The sequence below is a fragment of the Mchenga conophoros genome, linkage group LG11 (assembly GCF_057382185.1).
Source record: "Mchenga conophoros isolate Kocher_MC1m ecotype Shallow Benthic linkage group LG11, M_conophoros_male_GT1.1, whole genome shotgun sequence".
Classification (NCBI taxonomy): domain Eukaryota; kingdom Metazoa; phylum Chordata; class Actinopteri; order Cichliformes; family Cichlidae; genus Mchenga; species Mchenga conophoros.
The window spans coordinates 24,994,398-25,006,188 of NC_140536.1; the positions used below are offsets into that span (position 1 = coordinate 24,994,398).

An 11,791-nucleotide genomic window follows, 5' to 3' on the forward strand; every position below is an offset into this window, starting at 1 on the left:
TCAGCACCTCCATGTGAATCCAAAAGGCATCACAGCAGCTGCTTTCTGAGGCCTTACCATCCTCCAGGATGGCACCAGACTTCCAGCAGAACTACTATTTAATTATTTAAATAAATCAATCCACACTTCATATGAGTGCTTTCAAGTCATTTTGTCATACTGAAACCAAATTAATTCAAGGAGTAGTGATGGTGCACATGTTTCTCTTCAGAATACAGATGCTTTAGCAAGTGTAAAAGAATAAGGTTACACTATGACCTCCACAGTCACCAGATCTCACCTCAACTCCTAGATAGGATTTTTGGTGATCCTCTCCACTTCTGCACCCGTTTGTGTGTCCCATCATATTCACTGATCTCACCATTTGAGGTACATTAAGTACCAGTCCTAACATTGGCCTCATCTTTTATTTCAAACATTTTGCACAGTTTAACCCATCAGATATCCTCTCAGGGCTGCGCAGCAGCTCCTCTGTGTTCCAGAGTTTGATTTCAGTAATGGACAAAAAAAAAAACAAAAAAACAAAACTTTGTTTAAAACTAAAGATTCTGTTATTATGAAACCGAATTCACCTTTATATACTTAAATGTTAATGTCTTGTCAGAAATTCATCAGGAACAGCACTTAAGCTCATTTTCCTTTCAGTAAATAACTAATCTACTCCTCCAGATCAGCCTTCATACATTTCTGTTCAGATATAAAGGAGGAACAGGAGACTGAATCTCACAAACGAAGGACTTTATTCCACCACTGCAGTACTTCAGTACTACAGACAAGCAAATACAGTCACACCTTTACTCCAAACCCAAGAACAGAGCAGGGAATTTGAAAAATAGAAAAGAAAAAAAGAAAAGCATTGGTCTCTAATTTAAATCTTTTGCTCTATGTGGGACCTTTCCTCAGGCGTATTATGGGGGATGGCTACATGATGAAACCAGAGTCAGAGAATACAATGCCTTTTTGTACATTTGTAACTCAGGACTAAGAAGAATGTGGGCTATGCGACAGTTCAGCGACAGCCAAGTTTACTCCTTGCTAGCCATGTGGGCCATCAGGTCGCAGACACGGTTGCTGTATCCAAACTCATTGTCATACCTGGTGAAGAGGGGAGAGGTTAGCAGGAAACACTGGCAATAAATAGAAAGACATTGAAAGTAACCAGTGTTGAAGTCGTACCATGTGACCAGCTTGACAAAGTGGTCGTTGAGGGCGATGCCAGCGCCGGCATCAAAGATGGATGAATGGCAGTCGCCGTTGAAGTCTGTGGACACGACCTTTAGGACGGGGAGAAGAGTGTGGCACATCAGCAACGAGATCCACAGACAAAATGTAGCCATGAAGTGACAAAGTTTAGGGCGTACCTGGTGCTCTGTGTATCCCAGAATGCCCTTCATGGGTCCATCAGCGGCAGCCTTCACAACCTTCTTGATGTCATCGTATTTGGCCTGAAAAAGCAAAGCAGTTATATTTGCATTTTTAAAGAAAAAAAAAACACAAGCGGTGAACCACATGTGTAAATCTGAATTTAAAATCAAAGTCATCCACCCATTTTAAAAAGGAAATTTTTAGATCAATATTTTGTAAATTGCACGTGTGATACTCACTGGTTTCTCCAGACGGACTGTCAGGTCAACCACTGACACGTTGGGGGTGGGCACACGGAAGGCCATGCCAGTCAGCTTGCTGGGGGAAAAATAAATAAAATGTTTCACTTGAGTACTGGAGCATTACAAAGCAAAATATTGTTTTAAATTGTACATTAGAGTAGTGTTTTATTTGCACTCACCCATTGAGCTCAGGGATGACTTTGCCGACAGCTTTAGCAGCACCAGTAGAAGCGGGGATGATGTTCTGGCTGGCGCCACGGCCATCCCTCCACAGCTTGCCAGAGGGACCATCCACAGTCTTCTGGGTGGCAGTGATGGCGTGAACTGTGCTCTAATAGACAAACAGAAAAATAAAAATAGGAGGACAATTAAAAATGTAGCTTAAACATAATATCTTCAAAACTGCTTAAGTGCTGTGTATGAATTCCTACCATCAGGCCCTCAATGATAACAAAGTTGTCATTGATAACCTTGGCCAGAGGTGCCAGGCAGTTGGTAGTGCAGGAAGCATTGCTACGGAGAAAGAACATCAGTCAAGTTTTAATTTTAAAATTAAATGTTTTAAATGAATGAAATTAATTATAAATGCAAGATCAGTAAAGACTGTCACAGCTTTCATTAGAACAGATGTGTAGTTGTTATTCATTGTGTTCAAAATATATTCCTAAATCTGTGATTTTGGCAGCAAAAACTCATTCATCTCCAAATATACCAAAAAGATTCCTACCTGACAACTTTGAGGGACTTGTCATACTTCTCGTGGTTGACACCCATGACAAACATGGGAGCGTCAGCGCTGGGTGCAGAGATGATGACTCTCTTGGCACCACCCTTCAAGTGAGTCTGCAGGATCGCATTGAAATCATTCAGTTTTCTTTTTGCACATCACATATAGCATACTACCTTTTTCTGCATTCACATTTTACATGATTTAGCACTTACAGAGGCCTTCTCAATTGTGGTAAACACACCAGTGGACTCCACCACATACTCTGCACCAGCCTCACCCCATTTAATATTGGCGGGGTCCCTCCTGAGGAAAGAAAATAGGGGTTATCCCTGAAACCATTACACAAATTAATAGCTTATACAAATATGACAGGCGAACTCAACTTACTCATGGAAAACTGTGATTTTGTGTCCATCGATGACCAGCTTGTCTCCCTCAACCTTCACCTCGCCTTTGTAGCGGCCGTGGGTGGAGTCATACTTGAACATGTAGACCTAGAGAGGGGATAAGGAGAACTTTTTAGACAGGCTTCACAAAAACTGGGGGGGGGGGGGGGGGAAGAATAAATGAAGTGTGTGTTCCTGGCTCCAAAAGCCCTCATTTTATATTTAATTTACCCAGTTTGCTAAAATGATCAAATTCACACTTACTGGAAATGGAAGGAAAAAAAATCCAACAAGTATTTGACAAATAATTTTACTAGAATTATGTTATTCTAACATTCAGTCATACAAAGCTTGTGGTGAGTTCGAGCTAACGCCTTATATTCCTTTCATTTCCTCCTTGACTGACCATGTACTCCAGGTCGATGAAGGGGTCATTGATAGCGACAATCTCCACCTTCTTGGAGTGGAAACCAGCACGGGTCACCAGACGACCGATGCGGCCGAATCTGAAAAATGAACAAGAGGCGTTTCTCATTCTGGCCAGTAGGTGGAGACATCACACCACATTAAACTGACTACAGTCACGTCTTTGAGTTTCGGTGAAATGAAGGCACTTGTTAAGATGATAAATACGAAAATAGATTTAAAAATAATAATAAATCAGAGCAGAGTTTGATATTTAGTCAGAGGCTTCCCTGTAACAGTTTAGATTTTTCTTTTGTGTGGGGCGAGATCTCCCCAGAAGACCTGACACCACAGTAGAAAGGCCAGGGTTCAAGAGGAGGGGCTGAGGGGTGTGTGTGCTTTTCTCTCTGAGAGGCTAAAGTCGAAATTAACCTCCAATGTGGTAATCCTGGTTACGCAGTGCACTGTTTAAACAACAGCAGGGTTACTTTTTAACCACAGGTCCAAAACTCCGGGCGCATAGATACACTCTGTCCTGAGAGACCAGGAAGAGAGGCGGGTGGATGACAATTTATTGAAAACAAATGCGTAGATCCGCGTCAGAACACGTGCGCTCATTGACATTTAGGTATAGGTCGCCTTTCACTCGCTGATGACCCCGAGGTCAAAGGCACTGGCTATTTAAGATCAACAAGAACATGAGAACAGCCGGCTGTCACCATTTAAATAACACAGCAGGCTGTAGAAGGGAAAAAACCCTTTTTGAAGGCTAATTTTAAAAATAGACCCTCCAGTAAAGTGACAGGACAGAAGACCAGCCTGAGACAAGTTTTATGTAGCTGCTCCCCAATACTGAATAATGTGAAATGTTATGCATTAATCCTTAAAGTGCACTGAACTGCAGACTTGCAGTGTACTGGACTGGGCCCTCGTTTAAATAATCACACATTATTCCATACACTTGGATAGCATCTTGCATAATACCTGCATTCTTTAATACAGGAGTTCGTAAAACAAACTTTAACAAGCGTGGAAACCTGAGCCAAGACAGCGGCGTGGTAATAATTCCCCACTGATGAGAGGGATGTGGTGGTGGGAGTCGCAAAGAAAAGTCCAAAGCTGAACCTCAGTGTGCGTTGCTCATTTGGTTTAATTAGAAAGATTTAGAGGAAGTGAAGGGGATGATCATTCTTACCCATTGATACCGACTTTCACCATTTTGCCTGGGTTGGTCTAGTCCTCTGGAAGGAAAAATGAGAGGGGGGAAAAGGTAGCATTGCGAAATTTGAGGTACTTTATTAGCATTAAGTTGATGATAGCTGCTTGGACTGCAGGTTAAGATAAGTGAAGACAACTTCAAGAACAACATGTGAAAAGTATTCTACTGATAAGCTATCTGTGATCACAGTCCAAGTAAAACTCAAAGCTAATCTGCATCGAGGAAAAAACTTCAGACTTTGCAAAACTAAAAGCATAAATGACTTAATAAACATGTTAAAATCTCTTGTCCTGCTAAACTTCAAACGTAATGATGATGTAAAGTGAGTTTCTTTTGACTTTATGACCACGTGTGCTTTAAAATTGGGCACAATTAAGCTCGTGCAGATTTTTCCAGGTGATCTAAATCAGCGCGTTGAGTCATGCAGCCTGAAGCCAATAAATTATTTGAAGGTATTTACCGTTCGTGAAGGGGCTCTGCCTGTCTTGGGACTCCGGATGTGAGTGGGTAAGAGCAAAGTTAAGCTGCGTGTTTTATGATTGACCGAGGTGTGAAGCCACGCCCCCATCAATGGTGACCACTCCTCACCCCGCCCCCTCTGAATGTCAAGGTTGTCAGATGCACAGAGACATGCAGAGTGGCCGCTGCAACTTTACTTTTAAAAAGCTCTGGTCTTATGATCTAAGCTCTGCTGCGCATTAAAGGCCTGAATCTGGGAAATGTTTAACTCATTTTTCATTATTCCAGCAGCCTGTGCCATCAGGCCTGCTTTGTGTTTCCACTTTTAAAAGCACCAGATATAGATACCAACATATTAGAGTCCTCAGATAGTGGACTGAAAAAAGAGAGGGGTCTCTCTCTGACCTTATCAGTAAATACAGACACACAGAGGGAGCAAACGAGGGATCAAATCTCTCCTTCATGGCTGTGACATTTACTGTCCAAAGACCATGACCCTTTGCTCTGTTGCTACTCTTCTTTTGCTGCTGCTCCATCCCTTCAGCAGAAGTCAAAAGTTGAACTTTGGTTACCTAACATGAGCACATGATCACAGCGCGCATGTGCACAGGGGTAGATTTACTCAGCTGAATTTTGGCTTTATCAGGTTATTTGGTAACCGCTGAAACGCGTCATTGGGAGGCAGGTTATTTTGTCGGTGCTTAACTGTTTTCACTGTTGTTATCTGTTTTTTTTAAGTACGTTTTTGTCTTTTTATGGCAACAGTGTCGACACAGAAAAGAAAGGAGGTCAAGATATATTAAAAATAAATCCAAATAATGAGGGTGTCACTTTAAACCATAAGGCCAGTCAGTCCCAATCTCTCACTAATACCCCCTGCCACTATACTGGGCCTTAGCAGCCAGCACTCCTGATAGTGAATCCAAACCTGGCATGGCATCTTGTCACCAGAGAAGCATTTGAACTTGCAACACTTTGCAGGTCTAACTGAATAAAATTGTAATACTTAGTAACTTTTATTTTCCAACTCAGCTGCCCACAGGGTCCGCAGCAGACCTGCAGACGTGTCGTTCTGCACCACAGCTGGACAGTGATGGTTTGTTTTATGACTTCTGTCCAACAGTTCAGGCATAGCTGAACTACCACCACCCCGAGTGCATGCATGCCAGTCTTGGCCTCTGCTTTGCAGCTTAAGGTCAAAGAGGGGAAGTAAAGGTCAAGCTAAGATTAGACACAAGCTGCCTAGTCAACACTTGGGCCATGTCTGTACTGTAAATGCTGCCTAACTCAGATCACATGTTCTTTTCATATTACAACAGTTAAACTCGACCCACTGTAGACAGGCAGCAGCCACACAGCCACGGAGTAAAACAAGTGTGGAAAGGACTGTTTTACTTAAGAGAAATGTGAGTTATTACTCAGCTAGAACTGAGAAATGTGTTTGAACAGGAACTTTAAACTAGAATATCTACTGTAAACAGGCTCTTTTTTTGTTCAAGTTTATTTTATCAGCAGCGGGAAACAAACTGTATCAACTGCACATCAGTGATCAGCATGCAGGCACGTCTGCAGGGAGGAGAGGCCTTCAGCTACGTTTGTACAATTTTTCTCCTTAAAGCACAGTGCAAAGTCCAAAGAGCAGCTGTGTGTGGCAACGAGCAGATGAACAAGAGGAAATTCATACTGCCATCTTGTGTTGTGGTTCAAGCAGCCACCAGGTCAAGCTCAGATGAAAAAGAAAAGGGACAGTCTTAAAATTATTTCGTTAAACCCTAAAAAGAAACCAAATTTCTACAAGAGGATTCAGCCAAGACTTACGTATCCATACAGACTGTAAGATTCCACGTATAAGGCTGATGAACAGTGAACATACAACAAAAATGTAACTTTTTTTTTTTAGCAAAGGTTAGAGTTTGGGGTATGCTAGCAGGGTTCTGAAGTGAGGAGACTTATGGGACCAGTTTGTACTCATAAATCAGGAGCATTCCTGCAGTAGAAAAAAAGCCATTTATAATTAGAACAACACAATCCTAACAGTTGTAACGTGCGGTGGAGATGAAGTCAGCCGCGGAGGTGTGCAGGTGGATAGCGAATGAGCAACAGCTTCTGACTTTCCAAAAAGTACTCATTTATTTACAATATCAAAAGTAAGTGCTACCTCTACCACACATTACTGAAGAGCACACTAGTCCGCGTACACACGGGAGCATCCATTACAGGAGGAGTGCGAAGAAGAACAAAAAGGGGGTGACACCAGTCGTGAGACAGGAGGCGCCGCCATGTGGTGATACACTGCATTACGATAGCAACTGTTACACAGTCAAGCACAGACATGGCTCTGCCCTGTTGTCCGGGTGCTTTGCTGCTGTTGGGAGTGGTAAATCTGTGTTGCTGCCATAGTTTATGCTTTATATATCAGGCGAGTTACAAGAAGAGACATTCTCTCAGGGAGTAATTTTAACGCCTGTTAATTATTGGAATTTCCAGTAAGACAATGGCCTCAAACGTGAGTATAAGTCAACTAAAGCTTTCTCCAGGCATCCTCCCTGAATGAAAATCTTTGGCAAAACACCATGTTATGAAAAAATCATCCACCCATACATCCAGTTTCTTAAAAACAATGGGGCTCGGAGCTTATCCAGTTGTCATAGGTCAAAAGGTGGTACGCCTTGGACAGAGTTCCGGTCTATCTCAGGGCTAACGATGAGATACAGACATTCACACCCACAATTTTGAGTTACCAGTTAACCTAAAATGCATGTCTTTTAAACTGTGGGAGGAAGCCAGAGTACCCAGAGAACCCATGCAGCCACAAGAAGGACATGCAAACGTCACACAAAAAGGCCCCAGACCCAGTGTTAACCACCACACCGCCGTGTCACTTCATGCTTAATTCACCAAAGTCATAGCTGGTGTGTTTTACTTTATTATAATCAATAGAATCATTTATAGTAATGGAGATTTTTTTGTTGGGAGTGACGGAGATGAACAGGATTGGAAATGAATGCTTCAGAGGGACAGCTCAGGTCGAGCAGTTTGGAGACAAAGTTAGAGAAGCAAGGCTGAGACGGTTCGGACATGTGCAGAGGAGGGACAGTGGATGTACTGGACAAAGGATGTTCAGGAGGGGGCTGCCAGGCAGGAGGAAAAGAGGGAGACCTCAGAGGTGGTTTAGGGATGACAGAAGGTTGGTGTGAGAGAGGAGGATGCTGTGGGATAGGGTGCGATGGAGGCAGATGAACGGCAGCCAAAAGAAGAAAATATACCCATTAGAATCACTTGCAGGTTTTCTGGGTAAGTGAAAGGCTGTGGCAGGAAGAATATGTTTTTAGAGATGTACATTTATTTAAATGTTAGGAAATTGTGAAAAAATATAAAAAGGTCATAACAATTTCTCTCAGTTTTTGAGAGCCTTGATCAACATCTTCAAATTGACTTTTGAAGATTCAAACATTTGTAGTCCCTCAATGTGTGAAAAACAGAAAACAGGTGGAACCAGAGAAATGCTGGCCATTAATTTTCAGTCAGCTGTTTAGGCTCTGATGATTTTCAGATGTTAGTAAGCAGTGATTTGCCATTATAAAACATTTTCAAGTTTCTCTAAATCTGCAGCTGGTTTGAAGGATCTTGAATTTTAGGACACAGTGAAAACCTAACATGTTTTTAATGCGTACTACATGAGCTCCTCACAAGTTTGTGCATTACCAGCAAATTACGTCATAGTGTCGACTGTTAGATTTGATATACTTAACAATGAACATCCTTACTGTATGTTAGTCCCTAAAATATGTCGATTTTTACAACTCTGTTACTACACAGATTATTTTATGCATTCACGCCATCTAATTCTGTAAGCATGTTAAATCAAATTCTATTTAAGCTCATAGGGAAAAAAATTAGCATTTGTTTTTCTTCCCTGGGAACTTTGTTGTAATGCCAGAATAAAAAAACAGTTTTGGACGCTGCAGCCGATCTTCAAATGTTGACCGCTTTTGCCAGAACGACGAGGGAAGAAATGAACTTCCTCCAACAGTCATGAGAAAAAATAATTTAGAAGAGTTATTATATCTGTCATGAGAATTTGATGCTCTGTTTTGAAGGACAAATTGAGATGACGTGTGTGAATACAGAATGAACCATGTGGGCTTTTTAATGCAAGGAAGGAACTGGATTTTATGCGGGGTTGAAGTAAAAAAAAACAACAAAAAAACCCCCAGAACGCCACAAATGTCAAATCCATTTATTCATGCAAATCATAAGTAAACAAAAATAAATTGCAGAAATTTCTGATGCCATCATTTTTTGACTATCCACATCTATTACGGCTGCTTTTAAACAAAATCACCTGTCCACAAAAGGTCTAAACATTTACAGAGTTGCAGACAAAGCTAGAAGTACGGAAAATGCTAAATTACTTGAAAAATAAGCCCAGAAATTGATGGTGATCATTTGATGTAAACACAGCACACATGTTCTAATATTCAGGTTAACATTTAGATATGGAATAAACTGTGAAGCATCTGATCTACACTGGATGAAACCACATTAGCAGCACTGTAAGTTTACACCATACTACACGCATGTAAACATCCTTCTCTGCAGGTGAATGCCTATGCATGTGTGTTTCCTAATAATCTAAGAAGGATGTAAGCAGTCTTTAGTTTCCTCCTCTGTCTCCACTAACAGCCCAGTCCACTCATAGACCCGATCCGATCCAATTTCAGGCCAAAGCATCCCCGATTCCACCCCCTCCGTGACCGGTCCGGTTCTGCTCGCTTTTGGTTGGCCAGGGTGCCCTTCAGCAGACGGAGCCAGGGGGTCTCGGGCTGAGTTTGTGCATCAGCCCATTTGGGGTATTCAGCAGCTTTGGACCCGGAGGAGAGGGTGGACTGCTCCTCTGCTTGGCTGTTGAGCATGTTCTCCAGGTCGTCAAGGGTCAGAAGGTCATTGTAGCGTTCCAGAAATTGCTCCACAAACTGCACAGTGGAAAAAAAGAAGGAGAAGATGATGAAATTTAATTGTCGGGGAGTATACAAGGGACAATAATTCAATCAGTGATACATTTCATTACTCTCTCTCTGCTTATTCTTTCCTGTTCTGCCTCCCATCCTTTGTGGACTCTCCTTGATTCACTCTGAATTCTCCTCAATCTATTTTTTTTTTTTTTTAATCCAGCCCTCCACATCCACTCCAATCTCCTCCTGTACCTGCACAGCATCAGGAGAAGGATGCAAAGCACGAGCCTCTGTGATCTCCAGGGGAGTCAGGAGGAGCAGAGCGGCACAAAGCAGCACAGGGCACAGCATGGCAGCAGATGAGGATGAGGAGCAGGAATAACTGGAATCACACCGGCTCAGAAGATTCAAACACTGATGAAATCCTGGAAAAAAAAAATTTCATTATTCAATGTAAATATTTTGATATAAATACTGAATCTCCACTAATACTCCACAGATTGTTTATTTGACAATTTAGTGTCTAAAACACATCTTTTATTGTGTGTTCACAGATAAACATTGCTGCGCAGTAACAAGTGACGCAAGGAAAATATGCACAGCAAATATAATGTATGCACGGGGCATCTAACTGAAGGCAACTGGTAGTAAATCGAGGTCAAAAGAACTCAAATTCATGAATCTTAGAAAATAAAATTGACATTTGTAATTGTTATTTGAAAGAAAAACATTTAATTTTTGCAGCATCTTAAATTTTAAAAATAAATTAATAAAAATAAATAAATTGAAATATTAGAATTATGAATAAAGAGCTTCTAAAATGTTAATTCTCTCTATATTTTTACAGATATCAAAAAACACTGTCTGGAGTTACTGTGTAGCGATTTTATTTTACATTCTTTAGGATATGCTAATTCTAACACAACTATGAAAGAGGAAATTTAAGAGCGCTCACCTGTTGTTTGGTTCTTTCTCAAAGCTCTTGGTGTCTTCTGTTATTACAGACTCTTCTCCATCTCCTTCGGTCGCTCAGCTACCTCTCACTTGTTGGCACCTGCTGGGAGCATCACTATCTCACTCAACTGGCTCCTCCTATTCTTCGCCTTCGCTCACTGATGGAATTGGAGGGATGATTTTCTTCCTCTTGCGTCTGTCCCTTTGGCAGTGGCTGAATGCTGGGGCATCAGCTGGGATGCTGCAGAGGTTTTGTAGAGCCAGAGACACCCTCCGCCCCCAAGCACCACCACCCCCACACCATCTTCCTCCTCATTTTTTCTTTGGAGTGATGTCATAGCCTTGTAGAGTCATTGTCATTGCCAAGGTGACTGTGTAGTTTGGACCATGTTAACCAACTGGCCTCAGCCTAAGCTGAGGTCAGAGGGCTGCATTCAGCTGATGCCTTGTCAAAAGTGACCAGTGGCTATAAAGCTTTGCATATTTCAGTCACGACTTAATCTGAATTATACCTTTCCCATGTGGTGACAACACTCTTTGTGCATATTAGCCACCCTCTCTTTCCTTTGTCTCCGTGGTCTTTCCCAGCATGCACTGACCTCCCCTCTCTGTTGGGTTAGTTACAGTCTGTCAGTGCCATCTGCTGTCGGACCCCCTGCCGACAAATTACAACACCATCAGGAGCTGCGCGATCCAATGCATTGACCTTAAAGGTCAGCAGCCTGTGATTATTTCAAGTAAATAAACCCCCTCAGAGATCAGATCAGAAATCAGTTGTTTCAGTCTTAATCTTTCACAAACAAGAAATTCATCTGTGCACAGTACCAACTAAAGTTTAAAAACTAAACATTTACTTCTATTTGCACACTTAGCACCCACTGAATACATTTAAACCATAATTTGTCCTCTGATAAAAACTGAGCCGCTTTTGCAATCACATTGTTATCATCCTGCGGCTGGTAAGTGTCTTTACATAACGTATCAAATCGCACATACAGAAAAACGCACCCCTCTCATGTTTTCGGAGGACAATGTGTGGGAGAGGGAGTAGGCGAAAAGGAGAGATTAGTGATGAG

The 11,791-nt window shown here is 41.8% G+C and overlaps 2 protein-coding genes across 2 annotated transcripts; both read right to left on the reverse strand.

Moving 5' to 3' along the window:
* Nucleotides 1–721: 721 nt before the first annotated feature.
* Nucleotides 722–4,918, reverse strand: gapdh (glyceraldehyde-3-phosphate dehydrogenase). The gene is made up of 12 exons (XM_085291778.1): nt 4,808–4,918; nt 4,324–4,369; nt 3,130–3,229; nt 2,725–2,831; nt 2,550–2,640; nt 2,335–2,450; nt 2,039–2,120; nt 1,787–1,938; nt 1,605–1,683; nt 1,362–1,445; nt 1,177–1,274; nt 722–1,095 (listed from the first exon to the last, which is right to left on the reverse strand). Exons 2-12 carry the CDS (start codon nt 4,344–4,346, stop codon nt 1,026–1,028), a joined length of 1,002 nt encoding a protein of 333 aa, XP_085147904.1. The 5' UTR covers nt 4,347–4,369; nt 4,808–4,918; the 3' UTR covers nt 722–1,025.
* A 4,113-nt stretch (nt 4,919–9,031) lies between these two features.
* On the reverse strand, nt 9,032–10,946 carry nppcl (natriuretic peptide C-like). Its single transcript, XM_085291780.1, has 3 exons — nt 10,717–10,946; nt 10,014–10,186; nt 9,032–9,782 (listed from the first exon to the last, which is right to left on the reverse strand). The coding sequence occupies exons 2-3, from the start codon at nt 10,110–10,112 to the stop codon at nt 9,486–9,488; spliced, it is 396 nt and encodes a 131-aa protein (XP_085147906.1). The 5' UTR covers nt 10,113–10,186; nt 10,717–10,946; the 3' UTR covers nt 9,032–9,485.
* Between the last annotated feature and the right edge of the window lie 845 nt (nt 10,947–11,791).